This window comes from Perognathus longimembris, chromosome 1 (genome assembly GCF_023159225.1).
Source record: "Perognathus longimembris pacificus isolate PPM17 chromosome 1, ASM2315922v1, whole genome shotgun sequence".
NCBI classification, from domain to species: domain Eukaryota; kingdom Metazoa; phylum Chordata; class Mammalia; order Rodentia; family Heteromyidae; genus Perognathus; species Perognathus longimembris.
The window spans coordinates 158,230,833-158,255,644 of NC_063161.1; the positions used below are offsets into that span (position 1 = coordinate 158,230,833).

Consider the following 24,812-nt stretch of genomic DNA (forward strand, 5'->3'; position numbering starts at 1 on the left):
CCCCGCGTGTGCAGCCCTGGGGGGGGGGGGTGCGCTCTGCGTCACCACCACACACGCCTGTGGGGCTCCGGGGCTCCGGTGGCCACGGCAGGCCTGCTAGGCCGGCAGGGCCAGGCCCGCCTCTGCCCGGGGCGTCTTCTTTCCCGACGTTCTTCGCGGGAGCCGTGTGCAGGAGACCGGCTCACTGAAGCAGCTTCTGCCCCGGCCCCAGGCCCCTTCCGTCCCGTGATCTGCGCCAAGAAGCCGGGCCCTCGAGGGGCCGAAGGGGCCTGGGTCATGGGTCCCGCCGGAAGCATCCAGAAGCACGCCTGATGACCCAGTTAGCCTTTGATGGACACGTCCCCGGCTGGCCCTGCCGCCTCGCCTGCCATGAAGGAGCCCCGAGGCCGTGCGAGCCTGGCTGCCCTCCCCGTTGGCCGTGCCGTCAGCCGGGGGGAGGGGGGGAGGGAAGGGGGAGGGGAGGACGGGCGGTGAGGAGGAATAAAGGCTTCCTTTCTGGGCCGGGCGGTATGTCTGATCCTTCGCAGCTCTGGGCGGCCGGCGCCCTGGCTGTGGGCACGGTGGGGTGGGGGTGGGGGCGCCACTTAGAGGGGACCCGGCGAGCAAGTGACCCCTCCGACCTGCCTCCGGCGCAGGGTGGGGACGCCGAGGCAGGACACAGTGACCAAAGCCTGGCGCGCGTGGTGCTTTAGGTCCGGAACTCCAGCCGTCGGTCAGGAGGCCGAAGCACGCAGATATGGGGGGGGCGGGGGGGGGGGCGGCTCTGAGGACAGCCTGTGCTGTAGAGTGAGGTAGAAACAGAAGCGCAGTGTGTGGCGGTGCACGGGAAACGGGGAGGGATGGGTCCGACGGGGCGGTCCGGGGACGGGCCCTGAGGGGACACAGCAGAGGGGACAGCTCAGCCAAGAGGGCTGGCGGCGGGCCCGGCCCGCACAGGAGACGCTTGGAGGGCGGATGGTGGAGCGTCTTCTGTCTGGACCCAGCCACCAGGCCAAACACTTCGTGGGGCGGTTTGTTTAAGCACAGAAGGAGGGGAGCTGGTTGGGGTCTCGTGGAAGCCTGGGAAAGGTCGCCAGGGCTTGGAGACAGCCTGGGGCCCAAGCTGGAGCCTCTGGGCTGGGCGGCTCCCCGGCCCTGGGGCCCTGGGCTCGAGCGTCATCAGATCCAACGCAAGAGGCCCCCTGGACGCCCGGGCGGTTTCCAGCTGCCCCGGGAAGGTCGCGCCCAGCCCGGCTCAGGACGGTGTGCATCTTTGGGTCCCAGGTCCTAAGACCAGAGTGACCTTTGCCTCCCCTGCCCACCGGTAGAGGACAGTGCTCGGAGGAGAGACGAATGGGAGCCGCTGGGTAGATTCTTAGGGTGAAGGGGGAAAGGGTGAAGACAGGAGGCAGTTGCTTCATGGGGAGGCGGGGGTCCCGTAGAAGTGGTTTTTAAGGAGGTAGGATGCTGTGTGTGTGCTCCAGTCTATGCTAGAATTCGAACTCAGGGCCTGAATACTGTTCCTTAGCCCTTTCTCTCAAGGCTGGAAGTGCTTTCCGACTTGAGCCACACTTGCCCTTCAAGCCTTTTGTTGGTTCACTGGAGATAAGAGTCTCATGGACATTCCTGCTCTGGCTGAGTTTGAACCATAACTTTCCATTCTCAGCCTCCTGAGTAGCTAGGATTCCAGGCGCTCAGCATGAGCCCCCGGAGGTCCTCGAGACAGACACCCTGTTCCTCCAAGACTTCTAGGACAGGATCTGCTGTGAGACCACACACACACACACACACACACACACACACACACACACACACACACACCGCCCTCAGCTCTGACCCATCATTTTCCTGCTGGCCAACATTCTGCTGTGGGTCCTTTGCTTTCAGCAGGAGTTAGTTGAGTGCAGCTCGGTCCCAGCCCAGTCCTTGGGGTGTGTGTGTGGGGGGGTGGGGTGGAGACTCCCTCCCTCCCCATTCCTCAGTGATGAGCCTCAGGCCTGACACTTGACGCAAGGGTTCGATCACGCCCGTTGCCTGAGGAGACCCACACTCCTCAGCCAGAGGTGGAAGGTGGCAGCTGCTGAACATCTGGCAAGCCATGCAGCCTAAGCAGCAGAGCAATGGAAGGTGGGGGTGTCCTGGGCCAGCCAGCCAGCCAGCCAGGGCAACAGGAGGTGCACTAAGAGATGCACCCCTCGCTGAGTGGGCGCTGGTCCTTGGCCTCCGGGTGCAAGCCCTTGGGGCAGCCCTTCTCCCCTCCACGAATGCGGCGTCTGCTTAAACCACCCAGGGAGCGGTGGTCACTTGTTTTTGTGGTGGTTGTTTCTGCTGTGTTTCTGTGCTGGCCCTGGGGCTCGAACGCCTCTGTTGTTTAGGGGTAATGCTCTGCCGCCTGAGTCACTGCTCCACTTCCTGATTTTTTAGTGATTAATTGGAATAAGAATCTCACAGGCCTTCCCGCTGGGGCTGGCTTGGCTCTCAGCCTTTGGAGTCTCAGGGACCACAGGCGTGAGTCGAGTGGCTGGCACCCCGCAAAGGCAGGCCTTTTTAGCACCTATTTTCCGGAAAGTCTCATCTCCCCCATTCTGCGGAGTTGGAGGCTGAGGCTCCCATGACGCAGGCGTCTTGCTCAAGGCTTGGCCGGGTGCAAACCTTCGGGGTGCAGCTGGGGAGGAGCGTGAGGTGCAGGAGCTGGCGGGCAGGGGTTGTGCTGGGGAGCCCGAGTCTGTCCCCTGAATGTCTGGGCTGACCTGAGCTCCTCCCTGGGGCAGCCTGGCCACTTCCATCCCTCTCCCCCCAGCACCCAGGACCCCAGGGATCCGGACAGCCAGGTGGGGGGCGGAGGCAGGAACTTTCCAGATCTAGTCCCTGGGCGGGGAGGGGGGGGGCTTTCCTGGGGCCTGGGGGGCCCAGCGTGGTTCGCACCCTCTCATTCCCTCCCTCTGCGCGCGGAGGTCCGGGGCCGGCCCGGGGGTGCGTGGAGGCCCCGGGGGCCCGGGCTGGGGGTGGGGTGGGGGTGGAGGGAGGACGGAGGGGCCGCCGCGGGGCCCCAAGGTGCACTTTCCACGGCCTCCAGCAGAGGGGCCGAGCGGAGGCTCGGGGCGCGGGAGGGTGGGGAGGGGGGAGGGAGGGGAGGGAGGGAGGGCGCAGGGGGGAGGGAGGGGAGGGGCGGGGCGGGCCGCGAGCGGGGCAGGGGGTGTGTCCCGCCGCCCCGCCCCATCCCGCCCCGGCCCGCCCCGCCGCCCGCCCGCGCCGCCACACGCCGCGCGCGCTCGGAGCCGGCCGGTCCGTCCCGCCCGCCCGCCCGCCCGCTCCCTCGTCCCTCGCGGTGGCCGCGCAGCCCCGAGCGGCGGGAGCCCGGTGCGCACCATGTCGGTCGCGGTGGGCAACAGGTTCCAAGGTAGGCGGCGCCGGGCCATCCCTCCCCCCCCCCCCGCCTCCCCGCGCGGGGCCCCGCGTCCCGGGGCCGCCACCTGTGGATCCGGGGCGGGAACGCGGGGACGCGGCGCGGGGCCCGGGACGCCGCCCGCCGCCCGCCGCCCGCCGCCCGCTGCCCGGCCGCCTTTTGTCCCCGCAGGAGGGAAGGCGTTCGGTCTGCTCAAGGCCCAGCAGGAGCGGAGGCTGGCGGAGATCAACCGGGTAAGATCGCCCCGCCGCCGCCCCGCGCCCGCGCCCCGCTCCGCCCGTCTCCCCCGGGCTCCCCCGGCCCGCCCGGGTCGCCTCCGGCCGGGGCTCGAGTTGCACGTTGTTACCCCGGGGCTGGGGGTGGGGCCGGCCCGGGCTGCCCGGGGAGCCCGTCCGGGACCCTGCCCGGGACCCAGCCGGTTTGGGCGCCAGAGGGACCCCGGGCCCCGAGCCTCCGCCGGCTCCTGGGGGGCTGGCGAATGTGGGCACGCCCACCCACAGCATGCAACTGTCAGGAAACTTCTCTTAGCTTTCAGAAAGGTGGCCCCAGGGACTGGATGGAACCCAGGGGTGTGCGTGCGTGCGTGTGCGTGTGCGTGTGTCCGACCGTGTGTCCCCGTCCATCTGTGTGTGTGTGTCTCTGTGTGTTCTGGGCCTGGGGCTTGAACTCAAGGCCTGGGTGCTGTCTCTTAGCTGTTGTGCTCAAGGCCAATACGCTACCACGTGAGCCCCGCGCTCCACTTTCTGCCTCTTGGTGGTTAATTGGAGATGAATTTCACACAGGCTTTTTTCTGCTCAGGCTGGCTTTGAACTGGGGTCCTCAGATCGCAGCCGCCTGTGCCTGGCTTAGCCCTGGGGAATTTATATAAAGAAATCCTTCCTCCGCTGCCAGGCCCGCACCCGGAGCTCCGGGACTGGCTCAAACGCCTCCTACGTCCTAGGAGACTGGGAAGGTGTCAGGGCCTCTGGGTTGGCAGAGCTCAGAAACAGCAGAGCCAGGCTGACCCTACAAGGGTCCCGAGACCCGGCTTCACCTTGAAGACCTACCCTCTGCCGTGTACCCGCTCCTCTGTCCTCTCCAGCGAGGGGTGCCCCCAGGGAGGCCGCCCCATGGAAGGACCTAGAACCCGATTCTGAGGAGGTGCCATCCTCTCTACCCACAGGAACAAGGTGGGGCTTCCTCCCTGGCGACTCCTTGGGGGCCACAGGACACCCCGGGGCAGAGCCCAGCTCGGGGTCCTGGGTGGGATGTGGGTGCTGTGGGCGGGACTTAGTGAGACCGTGGGAAGTTGGGGTGGGGACTCTGGCCTCCTGGGGTCCCCTGCAGGGCTTTGGGCACATCGGTGCCACCCTTTCCTTGCCATCTGGGTGCCATCTTGAGTGGGGCGTGAAGTCGCCCAGACCTTTGGCTGGACTCAGGGTCCAGGCCCTCTGGACTCCTCCCTGGTCCCTTGGTCCCAGCCCTGCCTCGGTCTTGGCTACGCTGTCTCTCTGGACGGGAGCCTGGCCCCTGACCTCACGCAGCCCCCCTGGGCCACTTGGCTGGGCACCGTGCCCAGCTGGCCGAGTCTACCCACAGCCAGAGACAGCTGGAGATGGTGAGAGGTGGTGGGGCTTTCCATGCCAGCCCCACCCTGATGGAGGCAGCTAGGGGTGGAGGATGTAAAGCTGTTTGGGGGGGGGCGGTGGCTGAACTGACTTGTCTCTCGAGGGCTGATCTGGAGAGCACTGGAACTGGAGTACACTTGCAGGAAAAGGCGGTGGTCTGGCCACCACAGGACCCCCAGTGCCCAGAGAAGACAGGCAGGACCCAAGGCCCCAGGAAGCCAGGGACAGAAGTTTGGACCCAAGGGTCCCTTCCCTGCCCAGGTGGAAGTCGAAGACCTCATTATTCCCTTAGCCAGGCTGTTGGAGAGCCGTGGTCCAGGCACCGCCCCTGGAAGAAAGAGCTCAGAGGACGAAACCCAGAGCTCGGAGCGGCTTCTCCACCCTGGCAGATTCGAGGTGGCCAGGGATCCCCCCGGGAGATGCACGCCAGCCCCTTGGCCTCTCTGAGCCTGCCTCCCTCCAACCAGAGGTCATGAGAGCCGTCCTTCACGCGGGGCCGTCTATGCAGAGCGCCCTCATGATCGTTGCATGACTGAACTGGGGGGGCGGGTGTCTTCAGAGGCAGGGAGCATGCCTGAGATATAAAGGGGCCCACACTGGGTGCTCTCTCTCCCTGCAACAGCCAGAGCTGGGTGGCAGGGCAGGGGTGGAGGTGGAGAGCAGCTTTGCTTGAGACTGTTGGAAAGCTGGCCAGAATGGCACGTTCTGGAAAGAGCTGGCTTGGCGGCCTCGGAGTCTAGCTTTACTGACCCATGGAGCAGGCTGGGGGAGGGGTCTGGGCCAGGGGGGAGGGGGGACATGAGGGCTCATCGCTCAGGGCAGCTTAGCCGGGACAGCTGCTTTGGGGGCTTCTCGGAGGAAGCCGCCATTGCAGTTCCCTTTGGGGGGGGGCCTTTCTCCTCCCCGGAGGCCAGCCAGCTTCCAGAGGGCAGCGTGGTGGCTGGGTCTTGGCCGTTGTTGTCATGAAGTATTCAGGAGTCCAACTGGAGTGGGTGGGTCTGGTGAGGTTCCAGGCAGCTCTACAACCTGCAAGTGTGTGTGTGTGTGTGCGTGCGTGTCAGTTCTGGGGCTTGAACTCAGGGTCTGGGTGCTACCCTCTAGTTTTCCTGCTCAAAGCCGGCATTCTACCCACTTGAGTTACGCCTCCGTTTCTGGCTTTTTGCCGTTGGACGGGAGATGAGACTCCCGGCGCCCAGGCTGGCTGTGAACTGAGCTCCGCCGCCTCCGGAGTAGCTGGTGGCAGGTGTGGGCCACCACCGGTGCCCGGTGACACGCAGCTTCGCGACGGGGTTCGGTTTCGTTTGTTCCGGGCGCTTGGAACGTGTCCGGTGCCCACTGTGACCCCGGCCAGTGGAGGTGCCGTGACGCCCGTTTCCCCCAAGACATCGAGTGACTTGCCAGGAGTGGAGCAGCTACGCCGCCCCGTTGGGCTGCGTGTCTGCTCCGTCTCTGCTTCTTTGGCCCCTCGTGCGGGTACCCGTCCCCCACCCCCACTGTAAGTGTGCGCATGCGCGTGCGCATATGTACATCCGTGCCTCCTACTCCCTCCGCATAGCTGGCATTCCCCACGTCCTGGTGGCATGGTAGGTGACCCCGGGGCCTGCCAGGCCCGGCCTTCTATGGCCGTGGGAGAAATGATCTCCGGCTTTCCGTGGGGACGGGGGAAGCTGAGGCTGGGTGGGCTGCCCTGGAGCGCTCCGTGCCCTGGGGCCAAGCCCGCAGGCCGGGGTGGGGAGGGGTGGGGGGACCGCAGGCAGAACCTCGAGCTGCTGGCCACCAGAACCTTCTAACCCGGTGACGCGAATGGCCTGGGTGCGTCAGGACTGCGAGTCGCAAGCCTCGCCCCGGGGCCTCACCCCTGCAATCCTAGCCGCTCCGGAGCCTTCTGCCTGGGGCTCAGGTCTGCGTGGGCAGGAAAGGGCGGGCAAGTCCATCAGACACCCATCTCCAATAACCCAGCCTCGGAGCCAGAAGTGGGGGTGCGGCTCGAGCGGCGGGGCACTCGCGTGAAGTGGAAAGCTAAGGGAGAACACCCAGGCCCTGAGTTCAAGCCCTGGTACTGGTGTGTGTGTGTGTGCGCGCATACACAGGGGTGGCACACCTATGCGTGGGTCCGGGGCGTGACATCCTTATCCCTGGATAGCTTCTTGCGTCCTATTTCCGGATGACACCAGCGGCTCACATATTCCTGCGGGGTGGAGATCGTGCCGACGCCCCCGGTGGAGGTGGAGGCGGGGAAACCGAGGCTCGGCCTGCTGAAGTCACTCGCCCAAGGTCACCCGGCCCAGAACCAGCAGAAGCAGCCGGAGCCCTGCTTCTTCTAATCAGCAGGTGGCTGCGGCCTGGAGCGGCGGCGCTGGATAAAGATCTCTGGCCGCCATCCCCGCGGCCTGGCCCTCCTGGGTCGCATGAAGGGCACCCATTATTCCCGGCCACCTCCGGGCACCTGATAGGTATTTTGGTGGCCCAGGTTCCATCTCCGCGGGGAAGGAAGGACGGGCTCGGGATCTCCGCCCCTCCCGAGGGACCGCCGAGACCCTGTGTCCCTGGCGGTACCCCTCGATTCCTGCCCACGTGAGCGGGCCCCGTGGGCACCCCGTCTCTCTTGCTCTGCCTTAATATATAATAAGGGAGATGTTGATCAGCGGCCACGTGAGCCCCTGGGGATTCAGTGTCCCCTGCCGGCCCAGCCCAGTTGTGACTCGCCGTGGCCGTGTCACGGGCAGCTGGAGATGGAATTTCTGCGGGGCCGCCTCCTGCCTGCGGTCACCGGGGTGTTTGTTCTAAAGCTGCCCCACCTACTGGCCGGGACGCTTTGTTCAGAGGAGGCCTCAGAGCCACCCCCGGGGGGGGGGGGGAATGTGAGCCTGCTGTCGTCCTGTCCCCCCCGGGGTGCGTGTGACAGGCTCCAGCTACTCGCCAGGTGCCGGGCCGGACATTTGTGCCCCGGGCCTGGCCGTTCACGCGTGTGGGGGCTGCATCACGGGCCTGGCGGCTTGCGTGTCCTGGAGTTCTTGCCCGAGGTGGCAGCAGCCAGCCCCTTGGATGAACCCCAGCGTGATCCTATCTGCTCACCCCAAAATTCTGCTGCGGCTGCTATGTAAGGACAAGCCTGGGAGGCCGGCAGCAAGAGGCCGTGGGCAGGTGCTCGAGGTTCGGCCCAGAAAAGGGAGTGAAGGCAGGGAGTGGCCACAGGTGGCAGGCTCGTGAGGACGGGACCGTCCCTTGCAGTTCCTGAGCTCTTGGTGGGGACGCTGGGGCGGGGGGAGGGAGGGAGGGGACTCCTCCATGCCCTAGCTTCAATGACCATGGGATGCAGAAGGAAGACGGGAGGGCTGGAGACCGAAGCCGGGCCCCGGTGGCTCACGCCTGTCATCCTAGCTACTCAGGAGGCTGAGATCCGAGGATCGAGGTTCAAAGCCAGCCCCTAGCAGAAAAGTCTGTGGGACTCTTGATCTCCAATTGTCCACCTGGAAACCAGAAGTGGTGCCGTGGCTCAGAGTAGTAGAGCGCTATAGCCTTGAGCAAAAGAGCTCAGACGCAGCCCCCAGCCTCCAGATTCAAGCCCCACGACTGACAAACAAGACAAAATGGAGACAAGCACAGCACTCTGCCCTATGTGACTGGCTAGGAAAGGGAAGCTTTCCCCTGGGGCGGATGGGCAGGGGGACCAGGTCTCCAGGGACCTCGTGGTGTGGTGTTAGGGCCGGGAACTGTGGGTGGGCCCTCCTGCGCAGCTTTTGTCTTGATGTGACTTGAGTCTGGACCATGACCAGCCCTTTGCACAGGTACCACACACACACACACACACACACACACACACACACACACCCCGGGTCTTCCTAGGCAATGAGCTGCTTAACTCCTTACAGCACCTCTGTGAGGAGGCCCGATCCTTGCAATTCCATTTTACAGATAGGGAAACTGAGGCTGAGAGAGGTACAGCAAGCTGTCCAGGGTCACAGAGCTCCTAAGATCTGAGGTTAAGGGGCGTGCCACCTGCTGGCCCCTCCCTGGGGACTCCTTGCTTCCTGTTGGTCACCTCTGCTATCCCCTTTTTTGTTTCTGACAACAGCAACAGCAACCCTTGTCTTTCAGGGCAGTTCATTGGATGGGGAGGTCTGGATAGGGATAACATAAACCATCTCCCCTGTACCCCAACGGTTACGGAAGGCTCCCTGGCCCCAGTGAGCCGGAGTAGTGTGTGCTAGAGCCGCCAAGGGAAAGGTAAAACCCAGCATTGACTTGCTTTGCCCAGAAGCCTGTGGCCTGGCCACCTCCCGCTTTGTCTGAAGGAGGAAGATAAGCACTGAGGTGCTATAGCTTTGTAATTCTCTTTTTGCCAATCCTGGACTTGAACTCAAGACCTGGGCACTGTCCCTGAGCTTCTTTTGCTCCAAGGCTGGCACTCTACCACTTGGGCCACAGCGCCACTTCCGGCTTTTCCTGTGTATGTGGTGCTGAGGAATGGAACCCAGGGCTTCATGTATATGCTAGGCAAGCCACATTCCCTTGAACCTGTTGGGCAGCCTCTCCTGGCCTCGGTGACCCCATCTATTAAATGGGATCTGTGGAAAGAGCAACGAGAAATGCTAGTGGTGTAAGTCAGGGGAAGGCCGGCTCTAACCGGTTTAACAATTGCTGCTGGTTACAAGCTGATTGTGTGGCTGGGAATGCTAGAAATTGAAAATAAGTATTTGTTGATTAAAGCCTCAGGCACAGCAGTTAGTACTGGAGGGATCCATCCATCTACCTAAAGTTCTCTAGTGCCGCGATCAGCGAACAAGAAAATAGATCTTGTTTTTCTTTTTTCTTTCTTTCTTTCTTTCTTTGTGTGTGTGTGTGTGTGTGTTTGGTACTGGGGCTTGAACTCAGGGCCTCGTTTTCACTTGACTTTTTCACTCTACTGCTTATGCCACAGCTCTGTCCCTGGCTTTTTGCCGGCTGATTGGACGTAAGAGACTCACGGACTTTCCTGCTCAGGCCGGCTTCACACGGGTCCTCAGGTCTCAGCCTCCTGAGTAGCTCGGATGCCACGGATGGGCCCCCGGCTTCTAGCTCACATCCACCTTTTTGTTCTCTCGTGGGTGGGGAAACGAAGGCGTAGTCGCAACGATGTGGTTTTTCCACACAGCTAAGTGGAGTCAGACTTAGGCGTGGTGGCTCCAGCTTGATTCTTCTTTTCTTGTTGTTGTTGTTGTTGTTTGTTTTTGCCAGTTCTGGGCCTTGTACTCAGCGCCTGAGCACCGTCCCTGGCTAGCACTCTGCCACTGGAGTCACAGCGCCACTTCTGGCCGTTTTCTATATATGTGGTGCTGGGGAATCGAACCCAGGGCTTCATATATACAAGACAATTTTCTTAAAAGTGACTTTGCTCTTCTCCAGGCTTCTGGGTGCCTGCTGTCTGTCCTTCACCCAGGGCGGGTCCCCGGGGTGAGGGGAGAAGGGATTGGCCCCCAAACAGAACCCCGGGCCAAGCAGGGACACGAAAGGGGGGTGCCTGGCGGGGACAGCTGGTCTGTGCATGAGGAAGAGCCAAGAGCCCAGAGCTTGGTGACCGGCGGGAGCTGCCAGTCCGCCTCGGTGCGCCCGCCCACCAGCCTCCCCCGGCTCAGGGCTGGGGGCCACAGGTGACAACTGTGTCCTCCCAGGACCTCATTCTGGAGTAGCAGCCTCTCCTCTTCCCCTCCTTCCTCCTCCTCCTCCTCTCTGATGGAGGTTTGCCCTCTGCCACTTGAGCCACGGCTCCACTTCCGGCTTTGTGGTGGGTCCTTGGAGATAGGAGTCTCACGGACTTCCCTGCCTGGGCCGGCTTTGAACCGTGACCCTCAGATCTCAGCCTCTGGAGTAGTGAGGGGGACAGGTGCGAGCCACTGGTGCCCGGCTCTGGCGTGGCTTCTGCACCAACAGGAGCCCAAGCCGATCCCCACGGAGTCAGCTTCCAGCCCGGCCGCGTGCTAACCCTGCAGAATCTTCCATTGGCTCCTCCAGTAGCCTCGGCGAGGGTCCTGTCTCCTGGCGGGGAGGGGGGGGGGCAGTGGACAAAGCGTAGGAAGCAAGGCCACACCAGGAGTCCTGGCTGCTCAGGAGGCTGAGCTCCGAGGTCCGCGGTTCAAAGCCAGCCGGGCCAGGAAAAGCCGGGGAGACCCTGGATTGGGTCATGCGGTGGACAGTCCGGTGGGTGGGGAGAGTCTTGCTGGGAAGGTGACAGACACTGATGCAAGTCTTGAAGGAGCGGAGGGAGAACCCTGTAGGCAGGTGTGTGTGTGTGTGTGTGTGTGTGTGTGTGTGTGTGTGCGTGAGCACAGCTGGAGCAAAGGTCCTGGGGTCCGGTGGAGCTTGGCGTGGGAAGTTGGGGAAGAGTCCCAGCGTGAAGGAAGCACCTGTGTGCTGGTGGAGGCTCGGGGGAGGGGGAGGGCCGGGGGAGAGAGAGAGTGGGGGGGTATCTGTGTTTAGAATGTGCTCCATCAGCATGGAGGCCGGGCCCAGTCCTGCAGAAAGCCTGGCGGGCAGCAAGGAGGAGGTGTCCCGCCACCCGCCTTTCATCCTGATGGAGGGGGAGCCGCCATCTCTGCTCCACCCCGCCCCCCTCCCCAAGACCCTGCAATTCTTGGGGGAGGGAAGAGGACTCATTTTAACATGCAGGGATGAGCTTCCTTCTCATCGCGGGCCCACTGCCAGTGGTCACTGGTGGTTTAAAAAGTCTCTACTTGGCAGAGTAAAACCTGGCGGCCCCGTGGTGTCGTGGTGTCGGGGCTCACGCTTGCTAACAGGCGCTCTACTGCTTGAGCCACGCCTCCCTTTCTGCGTTGGTTATGTTGTTCCTTTTTGTGGCAGCCTTGGGGCTTAAACTCAGGGGCTGAGCGCCATCCTTTTGCTAGTGTTGTATCCCTTGAGTCACACACTTCTGGCGTGTGTGTGTGTGTGTGTGTGTGTGTGTGTGTAGTAAATTGGTGCTAAGGGTCTTACCGGACTTCCCTACCTGGGCTGGCTTGGGGCCTTGATCCCCCCGTCCTCAGCCTCCTGAGTCGCTAGGCTGACAGGTGTGAGCCACCAGTGCTTGCCTTGCCTTGGTCATTTTAGAGGTAGGGTCTCTCTTGATGCCTGGGCCTGCCGGGGACTACAGCCCTCTCTGTGCTTCCCCCGCCTGGCTGGGCGGACAGGCAGGTGCTGCTCAGCCTGGCCACTGGTTGAGATGCGGTCTCACAAACCTATTCCCCATCTCTGCCTTCCACGTAGCTAGGATGACAGGCTTGAGCCAGGGCGCCCTGCTCCCCTCCTCTTTACTGAACCCCAGACCTACAGCGCCCTTCTCTGGGTCCCCCATCAGGCACTCGGGGACCCAAGGAGGCGCCTAGTTTGCTCAGGGCCACAGAGAGAGCGGGTAGGACGGGTAAGGTTGGAGTCAGAGTGGCTGGGGAGGTCTGGTGCGAGGACAGCGCTAGGCCACAGGTGGGGGGGAGGGGGGAGACGTGCGTGGGGGGGGGGTGGAGGGCGCCCCGCCGGTGCTGAGCTGTGGCTGGGTGCACCAACGGGGCAGGTGCCGAGTTACGGCCCAGGAACGTGAACTGCAGGAGAAGGGCTCAGATTCTGTCCTGTGCTCCCAGTCACACCTCTTGTTACTGAAAACCGCCATGCACCCAGGCGGGGAGAGGGCCTCCCTCCCCTCTCTGGGTCGTCCCCATGGGTGGGTGGGTGGGTGGGTGGGTGCCGATCCCAGAAGGGGGGGGCGGCTGCTGCTCCAGCCTGGGGGGCACTGAGGTCCAGTCCTTCCTGGTCATTTAGAAATGTCCTTGCCAGTTTAAAACGGGCTGGGAGGTAGCGAGGTTCCCAGCCCAGAAATGGTGTGGAGTCATTGGTGGGACAACATCCAGTGTGTAATTTCTAAGCCTAGATTTGCCGTAGTGTTTGTTTTTTGGTCAGTCACGGGGCTTGAACTCAGGGCCTGGGGGCTGTCCCTGAGCTCTTTTGCTCAGGGCTAGTGCTCTAGCACTTTGAGCCACAGCGCTACTTCTGGCTTTCTGGGGGTTCATTTGGAGATCAGAGTCTCACAGACCTTCCTGCCTGGTGATCTCAGCCTCCTGAATGGCCGGGATTACAAGCATGGGCCACTAGCACCTGGGGTTTTGCTATAGTTTTAAGGTAAGGACTTTACCTGATACACCTTGGCGTCCCCTGATCAACTCTGTGTGTGTGTGTGTGTGTGTGTGTGCACGCGCACGCATTCACATCCATGTGCCAGTCAGTACTGGGGTTTGAACTCAAGGCCTCGTGCGTGAGCTGGGTCTCCAGTTTGGCTTTTTATTATTGTTTTTTTTTTTTCTGGTTATTTTGAGGGTGGGGTCTTGTGGACTAGAAGCCTGAGTGTCTCTGAACCGGGATCCCCTAGATCTCAGCCTCCAGAGTGGCTAGGTACAGGTGTGAGCCACTGGTGCCTGGTTCATAGGTCGCTGTTTACTTTTAAAACAAGTCTGAGCCAGGGGTCTGAGGTTCCAGGCCAGCCAATACTTGGGTGCCTTGGTTCACATCTGTCATCTCCGTTTCACGGGAGGCTGAGATCAGGACGCTTTCATCTTCAGGCCAGCCCAGGCAGAAACGTCTGCAAGCTTCCATTTCAAGGGAAGATGGTGTGTGTGTGTGTGTGTGTGTGTGTGTGTGTGTGTGTGTGTGTGTGTGTGTGCGTGTGTTCCTGTCATCCTCATCCTAGCTATGGCAGAAAGCAGGAAAACCAGCTGCAATCCAGGTATACAAAATAACCAGTACGAGAAAGGGCTTCTGATTTCCGCCTTCGGATCCCAGCCTCCTGAGCGGCGGAGGAGACAGGCGTGAGCTACCAGCCCTTAGCGTCCTCACGCGATTGCAGTAGGTTTCCTTGCTTGATTTTCATACATGCAAACAAATGACACAGCGCACACTCCCCCTCGCTCGCTCTCTCCACGAATGCTCCCCACTAACGGAACTTGTCAGACCCCAGCTCCGCAGGCAGAAAAAGCCAGAGAGGAGGGAAGTGGCCTCCCAGCAATATCTCATTAATTTTCTGGCCGGAGCAAAGATGAATCCCTAAGCTGTCTTCTGAGATTAGCACATCTAAGTTCGTCCGTTCACCCTCGGACTCAAGAAGTAGCTCCCGGCCAGGCGCCGGTGGCTCGCACCTGTCATCCTTTCTACTCAGGAGGCTGCGATCTGAGGATCGCAGTTCAAAGCCAGCCGAGTCTGGAATGTCCGTGTGCCTTTTTTTTTTTTTTTTGCCCGTCCTGGGGCTTGAACTCAGGGCCTGAGCACTGTCCCTGGCTTCCTTTCTTCAAGGCTAGCGCCCTGCCACTTGAGCCACAGCGCCACTTCTGGCCGTTTTCTATATATGTGGTGCTGGGGAATCGAACCCAGGCCTTCATGTATACGCGCCGAGCACTTTAGCACTAGGCCATATTCCCAGACTGTGTGGCTCTTATCTCCAGTGAAGCACCAAAAAGCCAAGGTGGAGCTGTGGCTCAAGTGGTACAGCACTAGCCTGGAGTGAAAAAGCTCAGAGAGAGAGGGCCCAGGCCCTGAGTTGAAGGCCTGTACCAGCGCGTGTGTGTGCGCACGCACACACACGATCCTCCATCACCCTCTTCCTCGGGTGTGAGGAAGGCCGCAGCTGGACCTGGAGGAGTTCAGGGGTGTGGGGCCGGATGGGCCGCCCGGGCCGTGGGGTGGGGAGGACTTGCACCCCGACTCCCATCTGTGCTCAGCACTGTGCTGTCGCCTTTGTAGGAGTTCCTCTGTGACCAGAAGTACAGCGATGAAGAGAACCTACCAGAAAAGCTCGCTGCCTTCAAAGGTGAGCCAGAGTCGGCTGTCCCTCCCTTCCTGGAAGAGCGGGGACCCGCCACTGGGGCTCGGCTGGGCTTCGGCCCGCCCCGTGGGGACCCTGCCCGTTCCTGGGGCCCCGGCACACAATCAGCCTTTGTGAGCAGCCCGGCCCCTCCCGCCCCGCGCAGGGGCGACCGCGAGCCCCCGCGGAGAATGGACGCCTGGGCCGGGGGGGGGGGGGGGGGGGGCCGAGTTTCTGCCCATTGAATCCCAGCAGCACGGATGAAAAGAAAACAGGGCCCAGGAGCCCGCGCGGGGAGCGCGGCCAAAGAAAGGTCCCTCTGTCTGGGGCCCGGCGCTTGGTGCCCGGCCAGCCGCTGGAAAGGAGAGGGTGCCGTGGCACACCGCGGCGAGCCGCGCCCACCGTCCCTGCCCTGCGGGTGCACTCGGGGCGTGGGCCGGGTGGGGGGGGGGGACGCCCCACGGGCACCTCCGGCCGCTCCCGTGCAAGCCGGCTCCAAGGCGAACTCCCTGGCAAGTGCCCCTCCCGAGGCCCGCGGCCTTCCGTCCTTGGGCGGGAGGGGGGGCTCCTACTCCAGCGACACCCGCCCCCCCCCCCCCAACACCCCTCCGCCAGGCCCGCTTGTTAACTTACGGAAGAACCAACTCTGGCCCGGGGAGGTCATTGCATCGAGGCGCAGCTCACCTGGGGCAGAGTGGGGACTTGAACTCTTTGTCAGTCAGGCTGGAAGACCCTGCTTTCAACCAGGATGCTGTGGGGCTTCTTAGATGAAGACAGAAGCCCAGGCGCCGGCGGCTCGCGCCTGAGGTCCTAGCTGTTCAGGGGGCTGAGATCTGAGGAATGGTTTCAAACCTGCTCGGGCAGGAAAGTGGCGAGACTCTTCTCTCTCATTAACCACCAAAGCACGGGAAGTGGAGCTGTGGCTCAAGTGGTAGCACTCTACCCTTGAGCAAAAAAAGCTCAGAGACAGTGTCCCGGTCCTGAGTTCAAGCCTCAAGTCTGGCATACACACACACACACGCGCGCACACACACACACACACACACACACACACGTTTTTAAAAAGCCAGGCACTGGTGCTGGGAATATGGCCTAGTAGTAGAGTGCTTGTCTCGTGTACATGAAGCCCTGGTTCGATTCCTCAGAACCACATATATAGAAAATGGCCAGAAGGGCTGGGGATATGGCCTAGTGGCAAGAGAGCTTGCCTCCCATACATGAGGCCCTGGGTTCCATTCCCCAGCACCACATATATAGAAAACGGCCAGAAGTGGCGCTGTGGCTCGAGTGGCAGAGTGCTAGCCTTGAGCAGAAAGAAGCCAGGGACAGTGCTCAGGCCCTGAGTCCAAGCCCCAGGACTGGCAAAAAAAAAAAAAAAAAGCCAGGCACTGGTGGCTCATGACTGTAATCCTAGCTACTCAGGAGGCTGAGATCTGGTCATTCAAAGCCAATCTGGGCAGGAAAGTCCATGAGATCCTTCAGTTCAGAAGTGGGGTTGCGGCTCAAGTGATTGGGTCCAATCTTGAGCAGAAAAGCCAACCAAGCACAAGTCTCTGAGTTCAAGCCCCAGCACCAGTACAAAGAAAAGAAGGAGGAGAAAGAGAATTAGAAAAACGACATCCTGTCCTCGGGCGGGCAGCCGCCTACGGGAAAGCCGCCTACGGGAGCCGGCGTGAGGTCGTTACGGGGTCCCTGTGCCGAGCAGGGCCTCGGGGTACTCTGCTTGTCTTCATCAGAATCGACGGTGTGCAGGTGCCTCACGCCTGTCATCCTAGCTCGTCAGGACGCTGCGATCTGAGGATCACAGTTCAAAGCCTGCCTGGGCAAGAAAGTCCATGAACCGCAGCTCCATTAACTAGTAAAAAGCCAGAAGTGGAGCTGTGGCTCAGGTGGTAGAGCACCGGCCTTGAGTAGAAACGTCAAGTGAGCACGCAAGAGCCTCAGTACCCCAGTACTGGCACATTACATTTTTTAAAAAGAAAAGAAAAGAAAGGCCAGTGCTGGTGGCTCGCGCCTGTCATCCTAGCTACTCAGGAGGCTGAGATCTGAGGATCATGGTTCAAAGCCAGCCCGGGCACAGAAGCCGATGAGACTCATCTCCAGTTAACCACCAGAAACAGGAAGTGGTGCAGGGTCAAAGTGGTAGAGCCCTAGCCTTGGGCAAAAGAGCTCAGGACAGGGCCCAGACCCCGAGTTCAGGCCCCAAGGCCAAAAAAAAGAAAAAGGAAGGAAGGATCCTATTTTGGATCTAGGACTAGAACCCCAGGAAGTTGTGTTGGGAAGGAAGAGACTGAAGTAAACACCGCTCCTCCCTCCGCCCGGGAGCCGTCTCGCCCTGCAGACCTGGGGGTACCACGCGAACGCAGGGCTGTGTGTTTGGCGGTTGGGGTGAGGCCCGGGTCAGCGGTGCCTGGCGGTGCTCTCTGTGTGTGTGTGTGTGTGTGTGTGTGTGTGTGTGTGTGTGTGTGTCTTTCCCATGAAGGGCCTTCCAGGAGGAGGGGAGCCAGCTCGGCCAGGTGGGGACTGGGTGGGAGGCCAGCAGGCCGGGCGAGAGGGATTGGGCCGCGCGCAGGCCACTGGAGAGCGGCGGCCTTTGCGTGCTTGCTGAACGGCCCGCCAGCCCATGGTGCAAGACGGGCCCGGAGGACCGGCTGTCCGCAACGTCCACCGCTACCAACCACCAAGAACACAGGCTTGCTGACAGAGCCCTGGACCTGGGCGTTCGGGGGGTGCCCTGGGCACCCCGGAAGCAACGGCTGTTCTCCCAAGAGGGCCACGGTGGCCCCTGGCCTCCCTTCCCGAATGGCTTCCGAGGGGACAGCGGTGCGGGCAGGAAGGACTCTCCGGAGCCATCAGCCGAGAGGACAGGACTTGGGAGCTGAAGGGGGGCGGGGGTGAGCCAGGAGGCTCGAGGGGCTCCGGGGTCCCCCTCAGCCCCCTTCGGGGGGGGGTCACCAGGCCTTCGGGGAGAGGCTGATAGCAGCTTTTTGCTTTCCAGAGAAGTACATGGAGTTTGATCTCAACAATGAAGGCGAGATTGGTGAGTGAGGCCATGGGGGGGGGGGGCTGTGGGGTAGAGAGTTGGGGCGCAGAGCCCCACGGGGACACTAGCTCCAGTGGGGCTGACGGCCAGGCCAGCTGAGCCCACCTGGGGCCCTTCTGCTTCCCGTCCGGGTTCCACGGCCTGATCCCCACACGGCCTCCCAGCTCAGGGCCGAGGGGGACGGGAGGGGAGGGGCCCCCTGTCCTTCCTGGCACAGGAGGACGGCACCCCCTCCTCGGTCCTCAGCCCCCTGGCCCGCCCCCACAGACGCTGCTGCGGGCGCCCCGTCCCGCGGTGCTGGCGGGGGCCACGGCTGGCTCGGCACCAGCAGAGCTGGGACGGGCGGGTGCGTTAATTGTTTCTGGTTGGCAGACGAGGAAGCCGACGCTCAGAGGTGAAAGGACTTGCAGGGGTTGGGGGGGGGCAACGGCTGAGGGGGGGGGCTATGGCTGAGGAGCAGGCTGGGCCTTTGGCTTCCACACAGAAGTCTCCCCCCCTCTCCCCTCCCCACCCATGATTTTCCACGGTGGGAGTGGACTCTGTCATCCGTCCAGCCACCATTCAGATGGTTTCCAGTTTTAACCGTGCTTGATGGGGCCATGAAATGCTCCTTTGTCCCCGGTGCTTGGTCGGCTCCCCGGTTACTTCTTTAGAGTCAGCCTCACCAGGCAGACAGACACCGTGGTTAGACGCTCTGCCGCGTCTAGCCAGATGCCCTCCGGGAAGTCTCGCTAGTTGCCAGCCCGGTGGGCAGCTTGTGGAAGTCCTGTCGCCCGCGGCTGCAGGAACGACGCCTCAAGAGGACCTGGCAAGCTTGGCACCTTGGGGCCTGGCACCAGTCCTGCCCGCCCTGCCCCTCCGGCAAGAACTGGCCTTCCCTGCGCCAGACGCTGGTCCACCCAGACTCCCGCCTCCTGCACTGCCCCGTGGTGTCTGTGGAACAATTGCCCAGGAAGTAGCTGGGATCTTGGCTGGAGCTGGGAGGGTCCAGGCAGGCTCCTGGGGTATAAAGACGTTTTGGTGCGTCTCTTGTTTTGCTCCAGTTGCGTTCTTGGGTGGCTTTTCCTGCTCTGAGGGCTTGGTTTGGTGCCCTCTCTGCTGGAGCTTGGGAGGAGTTCTAGGATAGCAGCGTACCGAGGGGCGGGGGGCGGTCCCTGATGCTATGACCAAGAGATAGACTTCCATATCTGGAGGGCCTGGGCGCCCTTTACTACTCCTTCCCTCACCCCTGCAGGGAAGTAACTCCCTGGAGAGCAGGAGAGGGGGTGCTCAGCTCCCCTGGGTGCGGAGAACAGCCGAGGATCTGCGGCAGGGCTAGGAGCGGAAGAGCTTTATTCTAACCCAAGTCTGAACAGAGTCAGACACCCAGGGCCCTACCCACCTGCCTGTCAGACGGCAGGGAGGGGGATGGACTCGTGCTCCCGAGGAGAGACGCCATTGGCTGCCGACTGCTGGGAGATGACATCCTACAGAGCCAATGGGAACGGTGCCTCCTTGACGTCTGGTCTCCGCCCGTCTCTGCTAAGCAAGCTCTGCATTTCCTCCCGCAGACCTGATGTCTTTAAAGAGGATGATGGAGAAGCTGGGGGTGCCCAAGACTCACCTGGAGATGAAGAAGATGATTTCAGAGGTGACAGGTGGGGTCAGCGACACCATCTCCTACAGAGACTTTGTGAATATGATGCTGGGCAAAAGGTCAGCGGTCCTCAAACTGTGAGTACCTCCCTCGTGGGGAGGGGGGTCTGTGGGAGGGGGGCTGACCTGTGGGGAACGTGGCCCCTGGCTCTGCCCCGCTGCGTTCCCTGGCCAGCAGGCAGCGCCCCAGTGGAACTGGCGGTGTGAGGTTTGATTTTTCTGAACTCTATCCTTAATTGTCGAAGGATGGCGCTACAGCGCCGGCCTTGCCCAGGGCATTCGCCCCAAGCAAGCTGTGTGTCCAGAGCAGAGCTCGGCGGCCAGGACGGGGCAGCCTGTGCCAGTGATACTGGGCCTGGGAACAGACCCGCTGTCCATGTTCTCTAGGGCAAGACAACTTGGCTGTCTGCGTGGGGTTGTTGCGTGAGCGTCAGGATAGAGTTCAGAAGCGGCTCTAAGAGCCAGGCACTGGCGGCTCACACCTGCAATCCTACTCAGGAGGCTGAGATCTGAGGATCAAGATTCAAAGCCAGACTGAGCAGAAAAGTCCGGGAGACTCTTATCTCTGTGAACCACTCAAAAAAGCTGGAAGCGGAGGCATGGCTCAAGTCGTAGAGTGCCAGCCTTGAGCAACAAAAGCATGAGTCCCCAAGTTTCAGCTCCAGAATTCTCTCTCTCTCTCTCTCTCTCTCTTTCTCTCTCTTGCTCGCTGGCTCACACGCACACACACACGCACATGCACACACACACACACACACACACAGTCAACTCTAAGGAGTTTAAATCCTGAAGCTATTACTACCTAAATGATTCTGGGCAAGTTACCTCAACTCTACAAGCCCCAATTCCCAGTTCGTCCATCCGTCCATCCATCCCTCCCTCCCTCCCTCCCTCCCTCCCTCCCTCCTTTCCCTTCCGACAAGAGTCTCATTATATAACCCAGGCTGGCTTCAAGCTGATCTCCTCCTGCCTCAGCCTCCCAAGTGTTAGGATTACAAGGCGTGCACACGCCCCTGCCTGAGCTCGTTTCTTGTGCTGTAAAATGAGGTTGGTCGTCCATATTCTCCACCAAGCGCTGCCGGATGACACAGCTTGTGATGGCTTGCAGCTGGTGAGCAGCGCTTCACGGATGGCACCTGACATCCATCCTAGGTACTCCTCACGAGAGCCGCCCGTTTCAGTCACAGCTGAAACGGACACTGGTCTGGCTTTTATGACAAGAAGACTCGCTTGTCTTTGGGCACAAACGTGGACTATGCCTACCTCATCTTACAAAGGGGTTTATCGAGGCCTAAGGGGGATAAGGAGCCCCCATTTCAGCCTGGGCGGAGCTGGTGGCATCCCCATGAATGCAGGGAAACGCTGAGGATCAGAGAGGCTAAGTGTTTGGCTCGAGGTGCCCGGCTGGGAAACGGCAGGGCTGGCGTTTGAATGCGGACCGTCCTCCCCCAGCCCCCAGGTTCCATGTTGAACCTCGATTTTCTCCTCCCCAGACTGGACGTTCGGTATTGCGAGGAGGTTTTTAAAGACCTGTAGCGGTCTTGAGCAGAACCCTGGCGCAGCCTTGCTTAGCTTTTTTCCAGGCAGCGTGTTTAAAGGATACAAGGCCTGGAAGTCAGGGCCCGGAGCACCGTCCCTATATCTGCCTGGGACCGTCTGCGCATTTCTTGGAGCCACATTGCCGCTCCGTGCCTCTGTTTTCTCGTCTATAAAATGGGAATAGCTGCCGGGCGCCGGAAGCTCAGGCCTATAATCCTAGCTACTCGGGAGGCTGAGACCTGAGGATCACAGTTCAAAGCCAGCCCAAGCAGGGAAGTCTGTGAGACTTTTATCTCCACTTAACTGCCAGAAAACCGGAAGTGGCGCTGTGGCTCAAGTGGTGGAATGCTAGCCTTGAGCTGAAGAGCTCAGGGACAGCGCTCAGACCCAGAGTTCAAGCCCCACAACAGACAAAAATAGATAGATAGCTAGATAGATAGGGATAGCAGCCCCTTCCTTGGGCTTTTATGAGGAGCGGTGGGAACAGACTTGGGGGGGGGGGGGCCTATGGTCAATGAGGATGCCAAGGAGAAGGCCAGGAAGATCTCTCTGAATGAGGGCCAGAGTCCTAATCCCGATGTTTGCTTTCCTCCATCTCCACACTTAGAGTCATGATGTTCGAAGGAAAAGCCAACGAGAACAGCCCCAAGCCAGCAGGGCCCCCTCCGGAGAGAGACATCGCCAGCCTGCCTTGAGGACCTGGTCCCGCTCGGGCCCCGCCCCCCCGCTCGGGCCCCGCCTCCGGCCCCGCCCCCTGCTCTCACCGCCCTTCCTGATTTGTCTTGTTTGGTTGTTGTGTGGTTGTGTGTTTCAACTCTCTGTAAAGCACAACTTATCTGCCTTAAAAAGTGGGCCCGGGCTGGTAAGCTGAGCCGTGGGCCCCCTTCCTCATCTCCATGCCTGCTCTCGCCTTTCCCTGCACAGAAGGACTGACGGCAAACCAAAAAACCAACCAGGGGAGGGGGACTGGAGGTGTGTTCCCATACTGTAAGACTCTCCTGTCCATCTTTCTAGAAGGTCTCTGAGCCAAGTTCAGCCTGGAGCTTGGCCTTGGTGAGGACCCAAGTGTCCTTGAAGTGTCCTTGGTCAGGTCCCTGCGTCCGGTGTTCCTGGCTGCCCGGGATGTGGCCACTCAGTGCTCTTTCACCCCAACAGGCCCCTCTGCTCGTGCTCAGGGACATGACGGAAGGCGGGGAGCAAAGGGAAAGGCGGCGGAGTGTTTTAGCCCTTCGCCAAGGGACCCCGTGGCCTTGCTTTGTGGTCACCCCTTGAAAGGCAGCTCAGGGGAACAGTGTAGCCACTGTCACTTGCCAGCGAAGGGGCTCGGAGGCACAGGGGGGAACCACAGGAGGCGAATTCAACGTGTATGGCACCGTGGGGAAGCCAGCCGCTGAGAAACAGGCTGCCTTTCTGATCGCCACCTGCGTGAATGCCCAGTCGGCTTCCTCCGTGTGCCCTCCTCCCCTCCTCCCACCGCTCATTCCTTTACTCCCTCATCCGCACAGTCCGCAGGCATTTATTGAGAACCTCTTAGGAGCTTTAAGTCCTGACCGTGATGTGTCTACAGTGCTCTCTTATTCGTCTCCTCTTTCCCATGTTGCTCGAAACCTTGGCGTAGGGGTTGGATGGAGGTCATCTGTGTCTTTTCTTCTGGACTCATGAGATTCGGGAGATCTGCCCTGGAGGGTAGCGAGGCCAGGCCCCTGGGGATCCAGGGCCAGGTGGTTCCTCTGGAGCCCAGGTGGTCAGGTGCCCTGCCCGCACCTCCTCTCTGCCCTGCCTTAAGCCAGTGGTGAGGACGGGAGAGGAGGTCCCAGAAGGGATCAGGTATTGTGGAGGCCCAGGGCCCCTGCGCCAACCTCAGGACCTTGCCTCTGCAATGCACCTTCTCTGCAGCTCCGAAGCAAAAGCCTCGGAGGGGACCTGCTTCTCAGAACTCACACAGGAAGGTGGCGCAGCTCAACCCCATCTTGGCTGAGCAGGAACCGCAACCTTGACTCCGCCTGTGTTATGGAGTTCCCTTCCCCACTGTGCGCTCGGGACTCAGACGCGCTCATCCACCGAAATGTATTAAGTGCCTGCCAGATGCCAGACAGACCCATGGGAGCTACGCCTAGCGGCAGAAGTCAGATTCCCAGACGGAGGAATTGTTAAGGAGGTCGCATTCGGGGTGATGACACCCTACAGTCCTGAGTGTTCTGGCTTGGCCCAACACTGGGCAGAACTCCTTGAGCTGGACCGTTGGGCGTGTGAGAGTCCCTGTCATCAAGGGCACGGTGTGCTGTCCCATGGCTGCTTGCAGGGGTGAGGTGAGCAGGGCGTGAGGACATGGCTGGCTCAGGTTAATCCCCTGGTCTCAACCAGTTCAGGAGTGAGATTATTTGGCTATGACTGGCTGACCTTCAGCCTTAGGAGCTGCTTCAAACGCACAGGTCTAGTTGAAATTTAAACCCAGGAAAAACATTCCTGTAAATATCAAATCCTCCTTACTTCCACCAGCTTGTCTGCCTTTTTTTTTTCCTTCCTGAGATACCAGATTAGCAGCTGCCTATTCCAAGCCCTGCCTCCCCTCTCGGGATGGGCTGGGCCTTCTGAGGACTATTGCAGCTGTGTCCGTTTCACTGAGGAAGGAGACAGCACCGGCTCCATTGGGAAGGAGATGAGGGTGTTTCTCCTCCAGTCTCCAGGATAGTCTTGTAGGGGGATGGGGGGCACAAGCCTCATCACTGGATCTTAGAATTTAACCTTTGGGGTTGGGGGGGGGAGAGGGTCTAGATCCCCTGGAAGGGGGTCTACATGTTATTTCTAGCTGCAGCTCTTGGCACTGGGACTCCCACTTTGGCTAAGGGCTCCGTTTTAGGGACATGGACTGTATTATTTCTGAAAAAGACCAAATCTAACTGATGTAACTAGCAACACAGGGACTGCCAAGTATGGCTTTGTCCCTAAGATGCAAAAGGAGGAAAGAGTTTGCCAGGGAAATTCAGGTGAATGAAGTTGTGTGTGTGTGTGCGTGCGCGCACATGCAGGTTTGCGTTCATGTGTGTGGGAGGGGGTAGGATGTCATGGATACAGATTGAAATAAACCAGATGAAGCTTTACCAGCCAGTGTCTGCCTTGGTGTATCTTGGGGACTGTTAGGGCCTCAGCAAAATCAGAAGAGCTAGCTACCACAGTAGCAGGCTGAATGCGGGGGGTCCTATGCGTGCAGGTCAAAGACAGCCAAACTAGGGCTGGGAATGTGGCTTAGTGATAGAGTACTTGCCTAGCATGCACGAAGCCCTGGGTTCGATTCCTCAGTACCAGATAAACAGAAAAAGCCAGAAGTGGCGCTGTGGCTCAAGAGGTAGAGCCCTGACCTGGAGCATAGAGAGGCCTTACTCATTACAGGCCTTAGTCGGTGAGATTCTTACACTCAACCAGCAAAAAGCTGGAAGCAACGCGGGGTGCTGGTGGCTCCCGCCTGTAATCCTGGCTACCCAGGAGGCTGAGATCTGAGGATCACGGTTCGAAACGAAGCCAGCCCACCAGGACAGCACCTGATCCTCTGATCTCCAATAAACTACTCAGAAAAGCCCTAAGTAGCGCTGTGGCTCCAGTGGTAGAGCGCTGGCCTCGAGCACTGGGAGGCTGGGGAACAGAGCCCAGGCCCTGAGTTCAAGCCCCAGGATGGGCACAAAGAAAAAAGCTGGAAGTGGAGGGGTGACTCAAAAGGAAGCGTGCTAACTTCGAGGACAGAAGCTCAAGGATAGTTCCCAGGACGGGCACAAAAAAGAAGAGAAAAAGAAG

The 24,812-nt window shown here is 60.7% G+C and overlaps 1 protein-coding gene across 2 annotated transcripts; it reads left to right on the forward strand.

Annotated features, from left to right (window-relative positions):
* Positions 1 to 3,194: 3,194 nt before the first annotated feature.
* On the forward strand, positions 3,195 to 24,124 carry Aif1l (allograft inflammatory factor 1 like). 2 transcript variants are annotated; one of them, XM_048345178.1, is made up of 7 exons: positions 3,195 to 3,271; positions 3,317 to 3,379; positions 3,557 to 3,618; positions 14,746 to 14,812; positions 17,805 to 17,846; positions 19,400 to 19,562; positions 21,631 to 24,124. In XM_048345178.1, exons 2-7 carry the CDS (start codon positions 3,349 to 3,351, stop codon positions 21,716 to 21,718), a joined length of 453 nt encoding a protein of 150 aa, XP_048201135.1. In that variant the 5' UTR covers positions 3,195 to 3,271; positions 3,317 to 3,348; the 3' UTR covers positions 21,719 to 24,124. The 2 variants fall into 2 exon arrangements, with proteins under 2 accessions (XP_048201135.1, XP_048201126.1); XM_048345169.1 differs by lacking the exons at positions 3,195 to 3,271; positions 3,317 to 3,379; positions 3,557 to 3,618 and adding an exon at positions 7,949 to 8,136.
* The last annotated feature ends 688 nt before the right edge of the window (positions 24,125 to 24,812 follow it).

What these genes read in the sequence shown, in the direction of transcription:
- Aif1l (XM_048345169.1), top strand. Translation starts at nt 8,038, where the DNA reads ATGAACCCCAGCGTGATCCTATCTGCTCACCCCAAAATTCTGCTGCGG. An exon ending in CAGCAAGAGGCCGTGGGCAG is followed by an intron (nt 8,137 to 14,745) that starts GTGCTCGAGGTT and finishes TCGCCTTTGTAG; the next exon opens with GAGTTCCTCTGTGACCAGAA. An exon ending in AGGTCAGCGGTCCTCAAACT is followed by an intron (nt 19,563 to 21,630) that starts GTGAGTACCTCC and finishes CTCCACACTTAG; the next exon opens with AGTCATGATGTTCGAAGGAA.